The following is a 21727-nucleotide window of genomic DNA, read 5'->3' as shown; positions in this document are numbered from 1 at the left end:
ACTTTTTATCCATAATGTGAATTCACCATCCCTTCTGGTCCCATGGGAGTGGTCAAATGATGCCTTAGGAGTTTGATGGGATAAGAACAGGTGAGAGACCCATTCCAGGAACAAGTTATCCCATCCATCCATCCATCCATCCATCCATGCTGGATCTTCTCCCATCCCCAAAGCAACAGGAGAGGACTGAATGGGTATTTTTGTGGGAAGGCTCAGGGCTCATCCCCTCACTTTGAGCAAACCTGAGGAAAACCACAGGTGGGACATCTTTGTGCATGAAGCTGGGAGTTAACCCATTTCCATGGGAAGAAAAGGAAGTTGTGGRTCTCCTGTGGGAGGGATCCACCCTTTGGAAGGGAAGGAGCAGCTCCCAGGGCACCTGCAGCAAGGAATGGTTCTCCACTGAGCACTTGCATGGTGTCACCATGGGGTTGCTGCACACTCTTCCTTCTTGGTCCCCAAAAATAATAAGGATGGGAAAAATTCTGAAGGGATTTGAAGGCAAGTTCTGTGGGARATGAAACCTGTTAAAACAATTTTCCTTTATTTCTGTGCTACAYCTGTGTAACTTTGGATTCTTCCCTCCCTTCAGATGGTTTGAAGGCTTTAACTGGGAAGGGCTACGGAAAGGGACACTGACACCTCCCATAATCCCAAGTGTAAGTTTTATTTTTTTTTTTTATTGTTATTTTCTCCTCCATGGCCAGTTCCTCAGGGATGCTGTGAGCTTTGGGCAGTTGGGATTAAATGGGAATGAAGTGCCTTATTTCTTCTGGAGATGCTYGAAGAAGTCACTTGGAGCACATTCCCAGCTAAATTTGATCTCCAGGCAGGCTYTTCCCTGGGAAGGCAGTTTGGGGAGGGCACAGCCATGGAGAAATCCCCTTGACAGCAGGAGATGGATCACTCACTCCTCCCCATTTTCCTCTCTCTCACCTGCTCCACTCTTTTCTTCATYTCCTTTTCCCCTTTCAGTGGAGAGCTGCCACTTCCACCCTTTCTGTGGCACTTCTACCCCTTCTGTGGCACTTCCACCATTTCTGTGCCACTTCCACCCCTTCTCTCCACTGTGTCCTCTTCCCTTCTCCTTTGTCCTCATTTCCTTTGGGAAGGTGAGTGGGATTTGGATGCCATCTCCCTTTCTTTCTCATTACCCTTCCCCTCTATGTTGCCCTTTGTGCCCCTGTTTTCCCTGCATCCATGAAAAAGCCCTGTTTTTTCACCAGGAGTGGGCGCTGAGGGACAGCTCCGCTCATTTTCCTTTGGAGCAAAGCCCTTCCTTTGATGTTTTTGTGAGCTCTCTGCCCTCAAAGCCTGGCTGCAGAGGGAAACCAAACAGGATTAGTGRACAGAAATTGCTTCGGCCCCTTCTGTCCTGCAGCCTCCCCTCCTTGTTCCCATCTAATCCCTGGGGATCACCGGGAGAATGCCATTAATGGGTGTTTAATTGCACCCTGTCGCTCTGCTCCGTCCCTCAGGGAAAGCTTTCCCATCCCCCTTTTTCCCTGTGGGATGCAGGAGTCAGTGGGAGAAAGAGGACTTGGCAAATATCTCCCTGAACAACTCAGAAATGTTTCAGAGATCAAAGATGGCTTTGGTCGGGTTTTTTTTTTTCTGTTAAGTTCATTCCAAAATCTTGGGATGGTTTAGGTTGGAAGGGACCTTCAAGCTCATCCATTCCACCCCCTGCCATGGGCAGGGACACCTTCCACTRTCCCAGGCTGCTCCAAGCCCCATCCAACCTGGCCTTGGCTTCTTTTTAATCCCTTTAAATTCATCAGCAGGWCCACATTTCAAGTCAAGGCAATAAAGTCAGGTTTGTTCCTTCACATCCAGTTATAATTCCTGTTTTAGGAATGCAGGATGTCCATGTAGTGTAAAAAAACACCCAGGATGTTTTCTTAACTAATTTTGGTGGATTTTTAGTTTCATAGGAGCACTTCCAACACTGCTCTTACTCTGCACAACAAGGCTGACTGGTGCAGATGGGAGAATCTTTCCCTTTTAGAGGAATCTTCTTCCAGGACAGCTCCAGGCTGGCCCYAATCCCAGTTCAACCCAGCTCATCCTTTCCCTGAGCCCTTAGAAGTGGCATCTCCTCCAAACCTGCTCCTGAGATCCTCTCCAAAGCCCTGGAYTGTGAATTTTGTCAGCCCCAGAGCTGTCAGTCCTGCTCCACCTCATTCTCCATGAGCTTTTTTGGCAAAGTTTCTTTTTTTGCCACTCTGAAAACACAACTCTGGAGGCTGACATCCATTTTTCCTTCAATCCACCTCTCCTTGTTAGCTGGGAAGCAGCCAGCAGGGCCAAACAGACAAAGAAAAAAGCCTTTTCCCAGCTCTTCAACTCATTTCTTACATGGCACTACCAGTGAGGCAATCAAAGAGCTCTTATTCCAGGGGATTTTTTGAAAGTTCCCAATTTACAACCTGCTGCTAGGACACTGCTGAGCCTTGATACCACAGCTGGAATCTGAGATTTTACCTCTCCTTAAAAGCTCAGGACTCTTCCAAAGATGAGGTGAGGAAACAAAGGGTGAGGCAGCACCCACAAAATAAACAGATCCAGATAATCCGAAAGAAATTCAAGGTCCTAAGATTTTATAGGGTGGGTTTATTTTTTCCAAAATGAGTTTGGTATTCCATAATCCTGATTTCCTCCAAGATTTGTTCAGCAGTGGGGGCAGCACATTAAATTCAGAGCTGGAGTTGGAGCTGCTGTCTTTTCCAAAGGCTTGCAGCAGCATGCAGGCATCAAAGGGGAATCTCAGGAAGGTTAACAAGGCCARGTGGGTCAGGGCAATCCCTGGGATCAATCCAAGCTCGATACTGGAAACAAATCTTCCCTATGAGGGTGGGCAGGCCCTGGCACAGGGTGCCCAGAGAAGCTGTGGCTGCCCCTGGATCCCTGGCAGTGCCCAAGGCCAGGCTGGACATTGGGGCTGGGAGCAGCCTGGGACAGTGGGAGGTGTCCCTGCCATGGCAGGGGTGGCACTGGATGGGATTTAAGGTCCCTTCCATCCCAAACCAGTCTGGAATTCCGGGATTCAATGGCTGTCAGTTGTCCCCTGGTTCAGGCTCTTCCCCAAATGAAATGACTGAAAACTGCAGCAAGAGTTTTCCTGCTCTGASTAAGGCTTTTAGTATGGAATTTCTCATTATTTTGGGCTGGAGACCTGCTGGTTTCCTCTTGTATTGGGTTGGGTTTTTTTATTGTGTTGTCTTTTTCAAGTCCTCACAGTAAGAAACTTCCCCTCACAGTCACAAAGCAGAAAAATCCAAAATTCTGGAGCTAGGATAGATTTTACATGTCATTCTTTCCAACAAAGAAATGGGCTTGGTCTTCATCCTGGGAAGATGGGTTTCTCTGGAAGGATCCTGAGGCTGAGCAATGCTTGCCAGGRAATTTAAAGGTAGAAGGGCTCAGCTGAGGATTCTGGAGCCATGAATGGAGGGAGGCTTTCCCGAATCTTTCCTGATGACCTTGTGCCAGTGGGAGATTGGGGAGCTGTGGGAAAACCCTCAGCAAAAAGCCGTGGATGCAGCAGCTCCCTGGCTCGCTGGAGGTTCTCTGGGATGCCCACAGCTGTAGGATGAGGAGGGAATGTCAGCCCTGGGATGAACATCCCAAAATATCACAGAATGGTGGAATGATGGAATCATTTGGCTTGGAAGGAACCTTGAAGATCCTCTCACTCCAACCTCCTTGCCCTGGGCTGCCCTATTTCATCTCAGCTGCCAAGAGCGGCCAGTGGAAAGTTCAAGCCTTGCAGAAAGGGACTTTTCCCACATATTACATGGAAAAGGTCTGTTTGAGCAGTAAAAAAATCCTTCCCTGATGCTTCCCTCCTGTGGCTCTCCTTCCCGCAGGTCGCATCCCCGACGGACACAAGCAACTTTGACAGCTTCCCCGAGGACAGCGAGGAGCCGCCCCCTGACGACAACTCAGGCTGGGATGTGGATTTTTAATGTTATCTCTCTCACCTGCTTCTGCCTTGCTGAAGACAGCTTTTCCTGGGACGTGGCTGCCAGCGGAACGGGAAGACCGGAATCAGGGAGGGTTCATGCTCGGGGTCACCGTGATGCCTTGATTGATGCTGCTCCAGTAACTCCAGTGGCATTAGGACTTCCTGCTCAGTGACAATAGTGGTCTCCACGTTTTCTGTTGGAACGTGACCCAGCGGGGACATGGTGGTCCTGGCACTGAGCCTCTCGCCGGCACAGAACTCCTTTTGTGTCACCAGAGATCTTCTCCCACTCCTGGTCATCAGAGTGGGAGGTGCAGAGTGTAAGAGGCACTTAATTCCAGCCGCTCTTCCCGTAGGATCAGTAGTAATTGATGAAGTGCTGCAGCTACTCCACTGCAGGATTTGGGCTATTCCCACCCTCCGAGCTCCRTGGGGCAGCGAGGGGCACGGGCAGAGCGCTCCTGTCAGAGCAGTGGGGAATGGGTCCTTGTCCTTTCCTAGCAGAATTCCCAGTGAGACTGAATGTTCCCTTTCCTCTTTGTTTTGGAAGCGTTTTGGTTCAGCCTGGCCAAACAAAAGCACAACTGCTCCAGATGCCTCCAGTCGAGGCAGGTTTGGGTCACTCCTCTCACCTGGCAGCATCACCCTTGGGCTCTTGGTTCTCCTTTTCCTCCATACCAATACATGCATGGAAACAGAAAAATCATGGAATGAATCCATTTCACATCCATTAATCCATTTCACATCTCTTAATCCATTTCAGTCTTTAATCCCAGAACAACGGGCCAGCAGCCCACTGGTCTTGATGGATTAGGCCTGAAAATAAGGATAACTTTTTAGACCCAAAGGGAAAAACATGAAACCGGTGATGTCCTTTTGAGGTGCTGTGTCCATCCCTCACCAGGGAATAAAGCTGTCCCCAAACCATCCTGTCAGGAATATGTAGCAAAGGCTTTGTTCTCCATCTTGATGGTTCCATRTCTTCACGTCTGCACCTTTTCCGTGTTAGCGCGAGCATCTCTTTAAAATAAAAACYCTGGGCCAGTCTTCTGGCTCTGATGGAACATTGCCAGTAATCCTGATGCCTCTCCAGGCTAAGGAGCTCCATGGGAAAGTCAGTGGAATTCARTGGGAAAAGGATATTGGATGTATCCCTGCAAGGTGTCCAGTGTGCCTGGTCCACTGTGACTGTGTTTAACACAGTAAAAAATGTCTGGGAAAAACAATATTACCAGGATGAACTTTCCCCTGATGTCCACTGTATTTCCTTTGCTTGAATTCCGTCCTCTGGTTTATGGGATGCAGCAGAGGGATCCCATCCTGGGTGCCCATTTGTTGCATGTACACAGGACTAAAAGTTCATCCCATTATCCAACAGGAAACRTCAGCTTTTGGTCTCTCTGAGAGACCTTGTCCCAAAATATCACAGAATCGTGGAATGATGGAATCATTTGGGTTGGAAGGAACCTTAAAGATCCTCTCACTCCAACCTCCTTGCCCTGGGCTGCCCTATTTCATCTCAGCTGCCAAGAGCTGACAGTGGAAAGTTCAAGCCTTGCAGAAAGGGACTTTTCCCACATATTACATGGAAAAGGTCTGTTTGAGCAGTAAAAAAATCCTTCCCTGATGCTAAATCCCAACTCTTCTGCTTGTTCTTGATGAAAGGATTTAGTTAAAAGGGTATTTTGACAGCCTGGGTSACGTCTGCTCTTTGACATGAGCTGGGTCATGTGCCACCTTTGAAACCAGTCCGTGGCTCTGGGATTCCCTCCGTTTTCCAAAGGGTGAGGCCACACCTCTGGCACAGTCACTTCAGGTCACTTCTGCTGTTCTTTAACCATTGAAACTTCATTTGCCTTCAAAACCATGGGGAAAAGGCAGTAACTCCCAGCTTTTCCTCCCTTCTCTGAGGGATGGACAGCACTGAGAGCCAGGGCTGAGCACGAGGGCTACAACGCTCACCAGGCATCTTCAACAGCCCCAACAGCCAAACTCTTCCCTCACATCCCCCTGGATTTCCGCTCCATGGGGACAGCTTTCTGTAGGAGTTTGTCCCTGGGGGTGACACCAGACACACTTGGCAGGCACGGAGGAGAAAGCACCACAAGGATTTAGGGGACGACCTGGAAACGTGACAGGAAGGAGGGTCTGGAATGGGCTGAGGAGTCACTTTTCTTTTTTCCTGTCCCTTTTTTCCTTGTGCCAGGAGTGGGAATCGATACCTGCAGCGTGCACTGTGCTGAATCTGAGTTTATTTTGATATCAAACACCTCACTTGACTTCCACGGCCTCTCCTGAGCATTAACACTTGGCATATGTATATGATAAGCCTTCAGTTATAAGTAATAGATTTAAGTTGCTTTATATATATCTCTATATATCCACAGCAAGGGACTCCCTCTGTGTTTCCACCTCCTGTCCTTATTTCTTTGTCTCCTTCCTTAAGCTACAGGACGATGGCATTTTTAGGGAAGGGGGGAATCAGCTCCCACCTTTCCAGATGGGGCTTGGATTTGTATCGTAGCTTCTCCTGGAGCTGCACTGCCCACAGCAAACTCTTCTTCAACAACAGGACCACAAGCAGATATTGCTGTAAATAGGTATTTCTGTGTCGATATTTTGTGGGTCACACAGAACTTTCCGTTCTTTTCCAGTTCCATGGCATTATTCCTTTATTTCCTTATTTGTAATGTAATGTTTTTAGGTCAAGGTAGACTTGAATTAATGTCATATCTGTCAGTATGATAAAGCCTTCTGTCAGCTGTCCTGTTCACTCATCTGTCCCATAGTTCTAGAACGTCACTGGCTATCTGGCATTGTTGCAAGTGCCTTAAATCCATGGCATCTTATTGAAAAAAAAAAAACAAAAAAGACAAATTTGGTGTTATGCTGCATGACAAAGACAAACACACCTCAAATTGTTGTCCTTTCTTAGCTTGCTGCGTTTTACAGTTCTTTCTGCTACTGATTTCTAAGCCTTTATTATCTGATCTCGATGAATTCCAGAAATGATGACATCGTTCTCTGATTACTGTTCACTGTACCAGAGCTGTGTATCTGTTAATGAGATACAGAGTCATTTCTGTGAAATGTATAAATGTGATGTGCGGGTCAAATTAATCTCTGACATCCTAGCAGTCCGTAGACAGGTATTCCTGTTTTGCTAAGCTCTGCAGGTCCCACCCATCCATGCTGTCCCACACAGCCCCCCTTGGGAATCTCCCACCTGGGAAAAATCCACCCCAGCAGCATTTTCCTGACCTAAACCCCCCTGCAAAGACGAGGCTCATCTGCACCACTCACCAAAACAGGATCTGTGCTTTTCCCTCCTCCATTCCCTGCACCCGTGGGGATGAGCCCTGGGAGCTTCTCGTGGCTCCCCAGCCCCAACACTGAGACTTGGATKCTTTTAGGGCTCACTCAGAAAAAGGGGAAATTCCCGTTGGAGTTGCCTTTCCCCTCCGAGTCCCGTTTTACACTGGTTTTACCCCAGCCCTTTGTTTTCTGGTTTTACTCTGGTTTTCTCTCCTTCCACAGCAGAGGTTTTGTTTGTGGGGCAGATGTCCGCAACCCCCGGCCATCGGCCGCTTGCACTCTTTGGATGTYGACTGAGGAACTTGGGGTTTTTTTTCATAAAACTTCTACGGCTTTTGTTTCGCTCTGTACTCCCCCCGCAGCTGTAATTGCCGAGTGCCTGTTGTATACTTTATAGAGTTGAAATAAAAATAATTACTTTTGAACRGGTCTCTGTGAGTTCCTTCCAGAGCAGGAGCTGAGTTTGGGAGAGATCTTCTGTATAGTGGTGAAATCTGGGGTGATGGGGATTCTGCTCCCAGAGAAGCTGTGGCTGCCCCTGGATCCCTGGCAGTGCCCAAGGCCAGGCTGGACATTGGGGCTGGGAGCAGCCTGGGACAGTGGGAGGTGTCCCTGCCATGGGGGAATGGGATSAGCTTTAAGGTCCCTTCCGACCCAAACCGTTCATGATTCGATAGTGACACAGAGGTGAGCGAAAGCTAGGGAAAAGGAGCAACCAAGCATCCTCCCAGAAGGGAAATAAATTAGGTAACAGCGCAAGGAGGGGCTGGGAATCGTCACCGATCACTTTGTGGGAAGCAGCAATCGCAGGTCAAAGTTAATAAGGCAATAAAAACCCCAGGGTGACGTGGCCCTCACCTGAAACTGCCGGGGGAGCACCGGGATTTCGGGGCGAGGCGTGCCGCTTATTCCAGGCTAAAAATAGGGAAGGCGGGAGGGATGGTCGGGCCGTACCGGGGATGTCGCCCAGTCGTGACTCAGCCGCTTCTGACAGCACCTGCCCGCCGTGCTCCCGAAACCTTCCCAGGCAATTATTAGCTCGGCTTGAGCCATCCCGGGCTGGAATAGCCGATRGCGAGCACCGGGACAGCGGTACGGCGACGAGGGGAGCATTAATTGCAGCAATTTCGTGGTCCGGAATCCCCCACCCCCTCACCCCGGGGCTTTGGGGTGCGCTGGGGCGCTGCTCCGGCTCTTCGTATCCTCATCCAAACCAAGCTGAGCAAAGAAATAAACGGGAACACGGGAGACCACCGCCGGGAAAAGCCGGGTTAATCAACGGGGTTAATTGACGAGGGTTAATTAGGGGGCAGGGGCGGGGGAATGGGGAGCGATGGCGCGGCGCAGGCGCCAGGGGGCGATCGGGGGCCGCGCTGTCCCCGGGGGGGGGGGGGGGGGGGGGGCAATGGGATGGGACAGGAATGGGGGGCGACGCCTTTGATCTCCCCGCATCAAAGGGACTCGAGCTGCCCCCAGCGACACTGCTCCCCCGCCCCGCCTGGGGTCAGGGGACCAGGGGGAGGACCCCGAGAGTCCCGCCGTGTGTCCCCCCGTGTCCCGCACTCGGCCCGGCGAGCGGGGTGCGCAGCAGCCCCTCTCCCTTCCTGCGAGGCTGCGCTGGCGCCAGGAAGGACGCGGGGGAGGCGGCGGGGGAGAGACTTAGAGGAGACCAAAGGACCGACTCTGACATCGGGGGAGGAGGGGGGGGTCTCTCTGCACCCACCGCGGCTCCCACCCACTATGGGGGGTTGCAGAAGAGGGAGTTCCCCCCTCCCCTTCCTCTTCCCTCTTCTCGGTCCCCTCCGTCGGGCGCGCCCGGCTGGAGACAGCGGCGTCGGGAAGTGCGGAGCATCTGGCCGGGAACCGGGGCGGGAGATGCCGGGGGAGGATGCTGGGGGGGGCTGGGGGTCCTGCCCTCGCCCTTGCGAAACCCCCGCCCGACCAATGTGGGAGCCCTCGGGGCGGGGTGGGGGCGGTTTTGGGGGCTCTTGGGCACAGCCCCCCCGAGAACGCTTTGAAATCCCAGGCGGCGGGCCCCCCGCCCCGAGGGGGCGGGCAGGAGGCAGCCCGGGGGTATAAAGGCGGCGGAGGAGCGCAGGAGCCGCTGCTCGCGGCTCGGTGCCACTGCTCGGGGACACCGGGAGCACCAGGATGCGGGGGTTGGTGGCGCTGCTGGCGGCGCTGAGCTGCGCGGCCCCGGCGGGGCGGGCGGCGGCTCCCGGAGGTGTCCTCAGCTCCAACGCCATCAAGGGAGCCCCCCCCGGGGGGGCGGCCGAAGCCAGCGCCGCCCCCGCACCCCCCTTCGACGGCAGCAACAAGGCCCCGCCGGCCGCCACCCGGCAGGTAGGAGAGAGCAGAGATGGAGCGGGGGTGGAGCGGCGGGACACGGCAGGGATGGGCTGGGGGACACATCGGGATGGACTGGGGGATACCGGGATGGACTGGGGGACACACCGGGATGGACTGGAGGGGGACACACTAGGATGGGCTGGGGACACACCGGGATGGACTGGGGGGACACCGGGATGGACTGGGGGGACACCGGGATGGACTGGAGGGACACATCGGGATGGACTGGGGGACACACCGGGATGGACTGGGGGAACACCGGGATGGACTGGGGGACACACCGGGATGGACTGGAGGGACACATCGGGATGGACTGGGGGGACACCGGGATGGGCTGGGAACACACCGGGATGGACTGGGGAGACACACCGGGATGGACTGGGGGGACACACCGGGATGGAGAAGGGACACACAGGGATGGACTGGGGGAACACACCGGGATGGACTGGGGGGACACCGGGATGGACTTGGGGTGACACACTTGAGATGAGAGGTGGGACGCCGGGCATGAGGATACACGCACCCCGGAAATGGTGGTGGGGGGACACTGGCGATGGAGGGGACACCGGCGATGAAGGGAGGGACACACATCAGGAATGGATGGAGGGGACGTCCCGGGATTAGTGGGGAAGGGGCGCCGGGGGATGGAAGGGAGGAATACGCGCCAGGGTTGGAGGGGAAACGCAGACGGGGAGGGGAACGCACCGGGAATGGAGATGGAGGAGAGGCACGCGCCGGGCGATGGGGACACAGATGCACAGGGGATGGGGACACCTCGGGGATGGAGAGGACACCGCAGATGAGGGGGACGTCCCGGGGCTGCAGGCCGGGAGGGACACGCGGGAGATGGATGGAGCGGATGGGCCGGGGATTGGAGGGGAACACGGCGGGGACGGAGAGGCGGGGACACACTGGGAGCATCGGCCCTGTTGATCACCCCGGTTCCTGTGTGCCCCCCAGCCTTTCCCGTGCGCAGAGGACGAGGACTGCGGTCCCGAGGAGTTCTGCGGGGGAGCGGCCCGCGGCGGGGGAGCCCCGCTGTGYCTCGGCTGCCGGCGCCGCCGCAAGCGCTGCCTGCGCGATGCCATGTGCTGCCCGGGCATGACCTGCAGCAACGGTGAGGCCACGGGGACCCCGGGTGTGGGGCCGCGGCGGGCTGGGGGGTGTCGGGGTCCCACGCGTGGCTGACAGCCGCCCCATGCCCCGCGCAGGTCTCTGCACGCCCCCGGAGCCGCCCCACGGAGCCGCTGAGCCGGAGGAGATGGGCACTGAGGCGCTGCCCCGACGGACGCCCGCTCCCGCCTGGCTCCCCACGGTCAAAGGTGAGGAGTCGCTGCTGCTGTGTCCCCCCGGAGGCTGCCCCCGTGCCCTGCTGTCCCCCGGGATCAGTCCAAGATGCCCGACCCGCACCTCTGTCCCCCTTAGGATCAATCCAGCCTGTCCTCCCGTCTTGTCCCTCTGTCCCTCGTGGGATCATTCGGGATGCCCACCCTGTCTCAGTGCCCACTGTAGGATCAGTCCCGGGTGTCCGCCCTTCCCTGCTGTCCTGCATATAGGATCAGTCCAGGACGCCCTTTCTGCTCCACCATCTCSCACGGGGTCGGGCCGGGATGTCCCACCGACTCCATAAAATAAATCCAGGATGCCCAGCCTGCCCGTGGGTGTGCTTTGGGATGCCCACGGGGGTATTGATCAGCCCGGGCTGCCCTTTCTGCCCCATTATCCCCTGCGATCGTCCTCGGTGGGGTCACCCCGCTCTGAGCATCCCCCCGCTGTCCCCACGCAGGCGAGGAGGGCGATTTCTGCCTGCGCTCGTCCGACTGCGCTGCCGGGCTGTGCTGCGCCCGCCACTTCTGGTCCAAGATCTGCAAGCCCGTGCTGCGGGAGGGGCAGGTGTGTACCCGGCACCGGCGGAAAGGCACCCACGGCCTGGAGATCTTCCAGCGCTGCCACTGCGCCGAGGGGCTGTCGTGCCGGCCGCAGCGGGAGCACGGCCCCGCAGACCCGTCCCGCCTGCACACCTGCCAGCGGCACTGAGCCCGGCTCCACAGGCTCCGGCCCCGCCGGAGCGAAGGCTGTTTCTCAAGGGAACTACTTCGAAGCGACTTCTTGCAGTACGTTACTGTGTTGTGAATACTCGAGCTGGCACTTAGCTGTACATAAAGCCGGGACTTTTTAAATTACGACGAATGACTTTTTCGTGAYTTTTAATGAGTTGTTGTTTTGCGTTTGTCCGAGGGCGCTGCCTGACGCCCTTCAAGCCGTGACTGTGACTTTGTACACACTGGGTTTTTCRTTCTGGCTCGAAGGGGCGCCACCGCATGAACTCTTCTTTCAATCCACCCCGAGCTGCCCGTGCGGCTGCCGGGATCCCTCCTTTGCTGCGGGAGGGAGGATGGACCTGGCGGGGAAGGAGAGATGGGGACGGGGGGCTCATCCCCGTGGGAAAGGCGGGGGGTGGCACTCTTTATCCGGCCACTTTTTAGGAATTCCGTGGTAGCCGCTGATGCTCTCTGGCCATCAAACTGAGGATGGGCAGCGTGGCTGGGGCTCTGGGAAGGGCACCTGGCCGGAGAACACCCTCTCCGTGGTTTTTGGGAGGGAGGAGGGAGTGAGGGGTCACTGCGGGGGCTGTGCTGGACCAACCACGGGTGCTGCCGACCTCGACCACTCCATCTTTGCTCCATGCACAATAAAGATTCATTTTTTCCCTTCACTTTGCAGCTTGCTCCTGTGGTTTTTCACCCTTTTGGGATGGCTTGGAGGGAGGGAATGCTGCAAGCACACATTTTTCCCCACCCCTTTAGGTACCCCCCTRTCTCAGGTGGTTGTGAGTGGGGAGTAGGGAGTGTGGGGCTGCTGGGCTGCGGGTACAGTGCTGGCCCTGGTAGGCTGCCCTCAGCCTCCCTGCAGCCTGGGAAAGGGGTCTGGAGTCCTCCTGTACACCCCAAAAGGGCTTTGCACCCCAGCTCAAACCCAGCTTATCCCGGGGGGGCTCCGAGGGCACCATGTAGAGGAGCACCCCACAGCTCTTAAGCGCTGCCTGCTCTAGTGTGTTTGGGGCTTTTAGGCTTGTCGATGCCTCTTCAGGGCATTTCATTCCCTTGAAAGCATGGGATTGTGGAATACCAGCCCCACTGCAGCTCTGCCAGGAGCCTGGGAGTGCCAGGTGGTGCTGAACACACTCCACAGGCAGAGAARATGTGTAGGAGGGAGAATAGCCCCAGGGGAAGGARAAYGTTCAAGGGATCRCTCTCAGCTCCCTYCCAGCTCAGGGACTGCCTGAGAACRGCCAAAGCTGCCCCAAACCWGAGGATAAAACCACCAAAATGCACCCTTTAAGTCTCTCTGGAGCAGCTTTTACTGGAGGTGTAGCACGAGCTGGGGGTTGAAGCAGCCCCTGAAAGAGTTCCTGACTCAGAGGCTGAAATGCAGTGCTCAAATCATCACACAAGGCTGTGAAGATTAAAAATCCCGGSTTTAAAGTACTTTTAAAAGCCATGCTTTCTTTTCCAAAAGAGTATTTTATTATCCTAWTAATGTTATGCCCAGTAAGGGTCAATGGCACTGGGACAAATGAAGGTCCCTGGCTGAGAAAAGCATCAGGAGCTGTTTAGGTGGGTTCAGATCTGTCATGAACAGTGTCACATTTTATCTCCAGGACATTTAAAACATTGTCGTTAGGTTTGAGGCTTTTTGTCCAGAGAGTTAGAGAAACGGCTTTGACACCTCTGCAGGCAGGGGAAAATACACTTGTGGTGCATGTCATTTCTTGTCATCATTCTCCATCCTCTTTTGTACTGTTCAGATTGACCTGTCCTTGTTTTAATCAAAAATGCTTCTCATRCCTTGACATKCTTCACTTKCCCAGCCTGGAAAAGGAAAAGAGACCATTTTTAACAACCATTCTGAGGCAAGAGGAGCTCAGGTCAGCCCTGAGGGAAGTCTGAAGCACTGCTTGCATCTGTGTCCGRTGGTCCAGGGATGGATGCTACCACAGACATCTCCAGAATAATTAATTTCATGCACAGATTCCAAAAAAAAAGTTGTTCCATTGGGTTTCATTGCCTCCTCTCCATCATTACCACCTGACCTGCAGTCAGGATCTCTTCCTATTTCTGCTCCTTTTGGGCTTTCAGGGTTTGTTCTTTAGGTAAAGCACCAAGAAATTTGGTTTAGCAACATCCCTTCGGGAAAAAAGAAATGATGTCATGTCAGTTAAGGTTTGATAAAAGCTGCTCTCGAAGGGAGGGATTTTCAGGCTTCCCTTGGCTCTGCCCCAGAACCTGGACCCACCTTAGGTCTGCATCCTCCTGGGAAGGTAAAACACTCCTTTAGCAGCTCAGGAATGGCGATAAACAGCCTCTGAGCCCTGGAAATGGGGTCACAGAGAGGCAAAGGCTGCTCGTGTCACTTTTTCCCAGGGAAAGGCACTTGGGAGCTGGGTGGGAGCTGGGGGATTCCCTGAGGAATGAACAGGCGGCATCACCACGGTCCCTCATGGATCCTGCTCCACATCCACAGATTCTCTTTAGCAGAAACACCTAAATTCATTCTCTGCAAGCTCAAACCCAACCCAGGAACAACAACAAAAAAAGGCTGGTGGGAAATAGAAAATTTAAAACTTGGGGAAAACCGAAATGCGTGGAGTCAGGACGGAGTTGGTGTGTCCAGGTGTGGATCTCCTGTTCTGCCCCTCTCAGCTAAAAATACTAAAGCAGCATCCCGGATCACCAGCTCTAGGATTCCAGGGGCTGGATAAACCCCTGGAATGGTTTGAAGGGAAAATTAAATCATTCCACGGGCTTCCTGAGATGATTTYCCTGCGCTGTGGAYGCAGATTCCAAGGAGATGGATCATYACAAAGCCAYCYGGGRGACAGTATTGGCATAAAGGAMTTTATCTTCTGATGGGGGAGGATGGGACACAGCACACTTTTTGCTGCCATTTGGGGTTAAATGAGTTTTCAGGGAAGCAAATCCTAATTTTGTCTCATTTTTCTTCCTAAGTTCTTCCTAGAAACCACTGTCACCCCAGGCTGTTGCACAAAAAATACCCCTTTTATTTTTAAATAATTGTTTAAGGCAGATGCTCGCACTCTCCTCGCTTCCACTGATCTTCACGCCGCGCTTAAAACCGAACGTCCCTAAAAATGGTCTGGTGAGGAACAAAACCTCCCACGGCGCAAGAAAGGGTTGCAAAAMCCCTTAAATCCACCCACAGGCATTAAAAGGGAAAAATTCCTGGTTTTTGTTTTTTTTTTACTCTCACCTCTCCTGACAGAACAGAATCCGCCCCTTGCGGCTCGGGAAGATGAAAGAGAGGGAGCAGGTGAAATCCTCCGTGGCTGTAACTCAACACGCAAAACTCTGGGGCGGTTTTGGAGTTTGTCTCTCTGTTTATTTGGGGCGGCCTTTTTTGGGGGGGAGGGGAGTTCCCCCACCTGCTGGAGCCGCTCTTTGTCCCGAGCCTTTCCTTGATCTCGCTCGCGGTGGGAAGCGGAGCATCCAGGTGGTCCCGCTCCTCGCGGGATCCCCCGCATCCCTGCTAATCCAAAGSGATGTTTATTCCCTTTTTTCATCCCTCGCTCTCCAGTAGCTTTGTTTTCCCCTCCCTCAGTGCCTGGCTTGTGTCCCTAATTAACACCTTAAGAGAGGGTGAGGATAACGGGGATGCTTAAGGAGGGCACTTCTGGGTAGAGCTCCTAATCCCGCTCCCGCGGAGGGAGCGGACCCATTAGCAGGTGATTTTAGGCACAATTAAGACCATCAGCATTTAAATGGGAACGGCCTGATGAAACGCTCGGCTCGGCTGCAAGGGTGTGTTGAGCTCCGGCAGAGGTTTTTCTTTCCCCCAAATCCCAGGTGTGGATGAGGGAAGAGCAGCGGCTGTAGGGGAATCGATATTGTGGGGTGGGCAAAGAGTCCACGTGGGTTTTGGGTCCAGGAGGATTAAAGGATTGGTTAAAGGTTAAAGGATTTGGAAGTGAAAGGATTCCACGAGGAGTGGTCACAGCAAAGGGGTGAAGATGCTGTGAAACCTCAAAAGTTTCTTCCCTTTTTTTGGGCATAATTGGGAGCAAGACATGGGAACATAGGGTTGCTGCTTGTGGTGGAAGGACGGGATGAAAAATCCTACAAAGATGGGCGCTGGGGTTCAGGCTGGGCAGCTTTAATCACATTTTTCTTTGATTTTCCGTTTAGATGTTAAATGTGTAAGGGACACAAAGTCAGGATAAATAAATCTGGAGGGAAAAAAAATTCACAGAGTCATTAAGGTTGRAWAAAMCYYYWAAAAAMATCCAATCCAATCAAAATYCCGGTAGGCAACTTAGAAAATATTGTAACTCCAGAAGCACGGAACCGTGGAAAACACAGGGTGGGGAGGGGGGAGCATGTTCCCAGGAAAAGTTTGGCAGCTCCCAGGTGTCAGAGGGAGGGCAGGAAAGGTCTGGAATGCTGYAAACAACGCTCGGGACGTGACTGAGGGGTTGTTTTTATTCCTTCCAAGGCAAGGAAAAGCTAGAATGTCCAGCTTAGAACAAACCCAGCGCTCCTGAGGTTGGGCCACAAATCAAAATTCTGGCTGGAGTCACTCGAGGCCAGGAGAATTTGTAAGAAGAGGGAGACTGGGGTGTGGTTATTGGCCAGGAAATCTCCAAGTGCTGGTCATGGGCACTGGGCAGGATCATTCAGGAACTGTCTGGAGCAGGGGGAGGATTTATTTCATTATTAATTTMATTTTTCTTGGATATTGGCTCCTTAAGGCTTTGTTGGGAAGGAGATCCAGGGCTGCTGTCAGATCCACAGGGAAGTTTTGGTCCGTATTTATTTCTAATTTCTCACTAAACCCTCCTCAGAAACACATAATTGCTTCAGGATGCTGATTTTGAGAGGAATAAGGGATTTTTCCGGTGGGAAGTGTCCCTGCCCATGGCAGGGGGTGGAATAAAGTGATCTCTCAGGTCGGGTTGTCAAGCCTTGTCTTCAGGTGGATATGCTTTGATAAAAAAATTTAAATAAAACAATGAAATCCCTGATTATGTTGTGCCTGATTCAATATTTCTGGGGGTTTTGTAATTGGAATAAAAATACACCCATGTCACCATCAGTTAATAAAGATTTAGATGATTTTTAAGGTTTTTTTTTTTCTATCCCAAGTTATGGACTTTATATGGCCAAAGTRTTGAAGGACACATTCTAACATTGGTTTTCCTGCTATTTTTTTTATTTGCTTCTATTTTTTTATATTTATTTTTTTCATCAAATCAAAGTATTTCTCTAGAGCATTGATCTTATTTCAATTCTCTATTTTCCATTAATTTATTGGGGATGTAACTTTACAACCAGTCCTGGTGGCCCTTGAAAATGGCAACTTCCCATTGGGGAGAAGCTGGGTAATCCTGAAATTCCTGGACTTCACGCTTCTATTTCTAACTGGATTCACACGAGGGATGATAAATCCAAACCAGAATGATTTTAGGTTAATTTTTTTTAGCATCTCTCCATTGAAGAGGATGGTTTCAAAGTCTGGGGTGGCCCCAAGCTGTGTGAGCAGGTCCCTGCGGGTTTGGGGTGGCCGCAAGCTGTGTAAGGAGGTCCCTGTGGGTTTGGGGTGGCCCCAAGCTGTGTGAGCAGGTCCCTGTGGGTTTGGGGTGGCCSCAAGCTGTGTRAGSAGGTCCCTGTGGGTTTGGGGTRGCCCCAAGCTGTGTAAGGAGGTCTCTGCAGGTTTGGGGTGGTCCCAAGTCCCCCACCTTCCCCAAGAAAGAGCTGATTTCCCCCTCTCTCGGTGGCTTTGTCATCCCAGAGCTCTCACGTTTGCTCTGGGGCTTTGGGGCTGAGCCTTTCGGGGTTCCAGCCCACAAAGGGTCATCCCAGGAATGCAGCTCCYGCTGGCTGTGGCCCTGGCTCTGCAGGGGAGGAGAGATGGCCACAGGAGCCCAGATCTCGGCTCTATTTGGAGCCCTCCTTACCCAGCACAGCCCAGGGRTGCACTCGGGGCTGAGGAGATGGTTCTGACAGGGGTCTGATTCCAYTCCCGTCCACAGGGACCACTGGAGCTCATGGAATTTGGAGTTTTCAGCCTCAACCATGGATCCCTTCTGCAGGAAACAGCTTTGGAAGGCTTTTAAGCCTGTCAAGGTTCTGGGGTGTTGTTTTTGCTCAGGGGGAATTCCTTCCTGGGAAGGATGGTCAGGCAGTGGAAGGGAGGTGGTTTGGAGTGCCCATCCCTGGAGGTGTYCMAGGAAGGGCTGGAGGTGGCACTCAGAGCTSTGGGGACAAGGTGGGGATGGGCACAGCTGGGATTCCATGGGCTGGRAGGGCTTTTCCAGCCTGATTTTAGTGATCCCAATGAGCCCGGCCTCTCTGTCCCAGGCTGGGTGGGACCAACACCTCCACTCCTGGGCACAGCTCCTGCCCAAACCCAGCATTGTCCCAGAGCATTTATGGGATTTTAGGGAAAGTTCATTCACACGAGACTGCTCAGCTTCCCCCTGCCAAGGCAAGGCACATTTTTAAGCAATTTTGATGTATTTTGTCCCCTCCTGTGTTGGGGAGATCTTCCAGCTCCTCCTGGGAGAGACACATGGGGACACAGGCCACTGTGAAACCTGTGCCTGTGCCAGTGATCTCCTTTCCTCCCAGGAATGCCATTCCAGAGGTGGATCCTTTTCCCAAGCAAATATGAATTCCATCAGAAAAAGCCAGCAGCACTCATTGGTGGGAGCTGGCCTGTCTGACCCACCAGGGAGCAGCAGGAATGCCAAAATGAAGCCTTGTACCCACATTATTACTTTATTTATAGTAATATTTTTAGTGTTTATGCCCTGTTGTAGGATTTCCTGCTGCCCCAGGCACTCGGGAGCTGGGGACATCACCAGCTCCATGTCACTGACCACCAGACCCGRATGAGACACTGGCATGGAGAGGTGGGGTGGGTTCATGGAAAGACCCATTTAGCAATTCCTTGGTTGTGTTTTGAAACCAGCATCAGCCAGAGTGATCAGCAAGAAGGGAAATCCCTTTCTGCAGCTCAAGTCCCATGCACTTGAAATTTCCTCTGATACTAATTTTGGTTTAGGGATCATGTCTTTATAAAACACCATTTCATTATTGGCCAGAGCATTGGACTGGAAGAAGATCCAACTGGCCCATTTGGATCCCTTTAAAAATCCATCAGGGTTGGTTTGGGTTTTGGTTTTTTGGGGGTGGTTTTGACAAACGAAAGCAAGGAACTATCATGGAAGGGTTTGGGCTGGAAGGGACCTCAAAGCCCATCCAGTGCCATCCCTGCCATGACAGGGACACCTCCCACTGTCCCAGGCTGCTCCCAGCCCCAATGTCCAGCCTGGCCTTGGGCACTGCCAGGGATCCAGGGGCAGCCACAGCTTCTCTGGGCACCCTGAAGCTTCTCTGGAATCCACCCTCCCAGGGAGGTAGGATTCCTATCCAGCAAAATATCCTTTTGGCACCTCCACAGGTTTATTTGTGTCCTGTCAGGTTTTTGAGTCCCCATGGTACCGCAGCCTTACTTTAAAATGCCCCAAGAGCACCGAGTTGTGCTGAACTTTATCAGTTCCCTGTCTTGTTCTCCCAGGTTTCATTGCTCCTTAAAAATGGATTTCCATGTGGAATATGCAGCCAGGCACTACCCTGAAGGTTGCTGTTTGTGATTCAAGAGGTAGCAAAGGAGGGATGACCACCCCAAGCCCTGGAGCCACCTGGCACCACATTTTGGGCTGTTGACCAACCCCAGGTATCAGCTGGATTTTTTTTTCCCCATTTTTGCTGCCTACAGATCACATCTCTGCACTTCTGAACTTCCTGGCCTTGGGAAAAGGCCAAGCTCTGCCCTGTGAAGCTCCTGATGGTGCACAGAGTGCTGCTTACGTGGCCTGGGGGTGGTGACATCCTTGGTGCCGGCATCCCCCAGCATCCCCCAGCATTCCCCAGCTCCTGGGAGGCTTTGGACAGCCCTGGAGGTGCRATGAGCTCCTGATGTTGGTTTTCAGCTTCTCGTGTCACAAATGACAGAAAACCAGCCCCTTCTTACCTGGGCATCTCAATCCTTCCTTAGATCTGGCTCCCTTAGGTTGTGCATGTAAGTAAATAAAAAAATCAGCAGAGCAAGAGCCTTTCAAAGCTGAACACTTGGACCTGAACACCTTTTACAGCCCAATCCAGAACCTTCACTGTCATTACAATGGGAAGACTACAGCCCACATCTGCTTTGAAAAGATAAATGTATTTTCCAGGAGTGCTTGTGTACCTCAACCTCATTTTTGTTCGCTTGTCCCTTAAATCCTGTTGAGCCCCAGACCATGACTTTTGCACRTGTTTCCGTTTTAATTTCCTCCTTGTCAATACAGTTTTAACCACTTTCAAATCAACACTAAGGATTTCACATTTCATCTTGTGAAAAAAGGTAAGGAACACATGTTCTTCCATTTAGGAGAAGCTCTGAGGTGGATCTTTCCAGGCCTGTATTTTAGGACGAGGTCTAAGTTTGGTTTAGTACTGACTTTAGCACAGCAGATGTGCTGAGAAAGGAGAAATCAGGGTGGGAATTTTTAAAATAAAATTTATGTCTTCTCACTGACACAAACTCAAATCCCTTCTGGGAAAGTCAGCAAAATTGCTGGAGAAAAATAAAAACCCCACTATTTTCTTCCTAGTGTGGCTTGGTGTGCCTGTGAGCTGTTGCCCATATTCAATAAAACAGACACGAATACGAAATATCAGACTTTGCCAAGCACGAGGAGAGCACTGGATCCTGCTGAGCCTCTGTTTTTGTTTTCTTCCTYGGGTTATCAGAGGGAAAGAAGCCGATGAGGTCACTGTGAGCAGTGGTGGCACAGACAGAGCTTTTTAAGGCACGATTTGKCCTCCTTATCCCCCTCCTTATCTTTATTGGGATGACTGGGGCAGGGCTCAGTCAGAGCCAGAGCTTCTGTCGCAACCGCGGAGCTCTTGAGCTCTCCCTCCTCCAGGCTCAGCTTCATGTTCAGAATCTGCTCCTCTCCATCCGGATCCCAGCACATTTCCATGGGGAGCCTGATGTTCCTGCTGTGCCCTGATGGCTGCTCTGGACCCTCGAATGATCACAGCACCATGAAAGGGACCCACAGGGATCACCCAGTGCCACCCCAGCCCTGCCCAGACCCCCAACAATCCCCCCTGTGCATCCCTGGCAGCGCTGTCCCAACACTCCTGGAGCTCTGGCAGCCTCGGGGACCATTCCCTGGGGAGCCTGGGCAGTGCCAGCACCCTCTGGGGACAGAAGGACCTTCCCTGATGCCCACCCTAAACCCTGCCCTGGTGCAGCTCCAGCATTCCCTGGGTCCTGTCTCAGGGAGCAGAGAGGATGAAGATCCCAATGAGGTCTCTCCGCAGTCTCCTCCAGGCAGAGCAAACCAACCGACCACTGAAAAAGTGGTTGGAAAAGTCCTTTTCCTCTGTTTTTGATGAAATTTAGTTCCTAGCACTGCTTTTTCCGTCCACCCTTCTGACCCATCAAGCACAAWTCAAAAATTCTGTATTTTCAGGATGCTGAGGCTGTCCCACCCCAGTCCCACCAGTCCCCGACTCTTTGGAGCCCAGACATTGAAAACTCCTGACAAATAACCACTTTCTCTCCCTCCCTTTGCTGGAAGCTTCCCAGAAACTCCATCATGGCTTTGTTGGTGCCCTTTGAATCCCCTCTTAGATTCCTAAGATTATCCCCAAAACCCCCAAAACTGCCCTGTGAAGAGTGAAGGCTGCGGCTCGCAGCACCTTCTCCAGATTTTTTATCTCCTGTCACCTTCCATTTGCTCCAGCACCACCAAAATCCCCTGTCGCTGCTCTGCACGTAGAGGAGGATGAAGAAAATATCAGAGGTGACAGCAAAGGATAAGAAAAGAGCAGAGGAAATGCATTTTGTGCTGGATGGACACATTCCAGGCCTGGTTTGGGGGTAAAAAGGATGTGTCCTGATGGGAGAGAGGGCCAGCAAGAGACACAGAGCAGTCTCGACCTGACCTCTACCGCCCACCCATGTCTATTTAGCAAAAAAAAAAAAAAAAAAAAAAAAAAAAAAAAACCCAAAAACCCGGAA

General features: G+C 52.5%; 2 protein-coding genes across 2 annotated transcripts in view; both read left to right on the top strand.

Annotated features, from left to right (window-relative positions):
- Positions 1-7701, top strand: part of LOC130580386 (cGMP-dependent protein kinase 1-like) — a 25287-nt gene extending 17586 nt beyond the window's left edge. The window contains exons 5-6 of the mRNA XM_057377847.1: positions 528-659; positions 3870-7701. Of these exons, the coding sequence (XP_057233830.1) occupies positions 528-659; positions 3870-3968 (231 nt within the window). The 3' untranslated portion in view covers positions 3969-7701. The remainder of the gene's footprint in view (positions 1-527; positions 660-3869) is intronic.
- A 1711-nt stretch (positions 7702-9412) lies between these two features.
- Positions 9413-11996, top strand: DKK1 (dickkopf WNT signaling pathway inhibitor 1). Its single transcript, XM_057377839.1, has 4 exons — positions 9413-9625; positions 10592-10748; positions 10843-10953; positions 11418-11996. The coding sequence occupies exons 1-4, from the start codon at positions 9434-9436 to the stop codon at positions 11666-11668; spliced, it is 711 nt and encodes a 236-aa protein (XP_057233822.1). The 5' UTR covers positions 9413-9433; the 3' UTR covers positions 11669-11996.
- The last annotated feature ends 9731 nt before the right edge of the window (positions 11997-21727 follow it).

The sequence above is a fragment of the Malurus melanocephalus genome, unplaced genomic scaffold (assembly GCF_030028575.1).
Source record: "Malurus melanocephalus ecotype Western Australia unplaced genomic scaffold, MMel_1.1 scaffold_327, whole genome shotgun sequence".
NCBI classification, from domain to species: Eukaryota; Metazoa; Chordata; class Aves; order Passeriformes; family Maluridae; genus Malurus; species Malurus melanocephalus.
The sequence above is the reverse complement of the archived record's forward strand: the minus strand, read 5'-3'. Positions and strand labels throughout refer to the sequence as shown.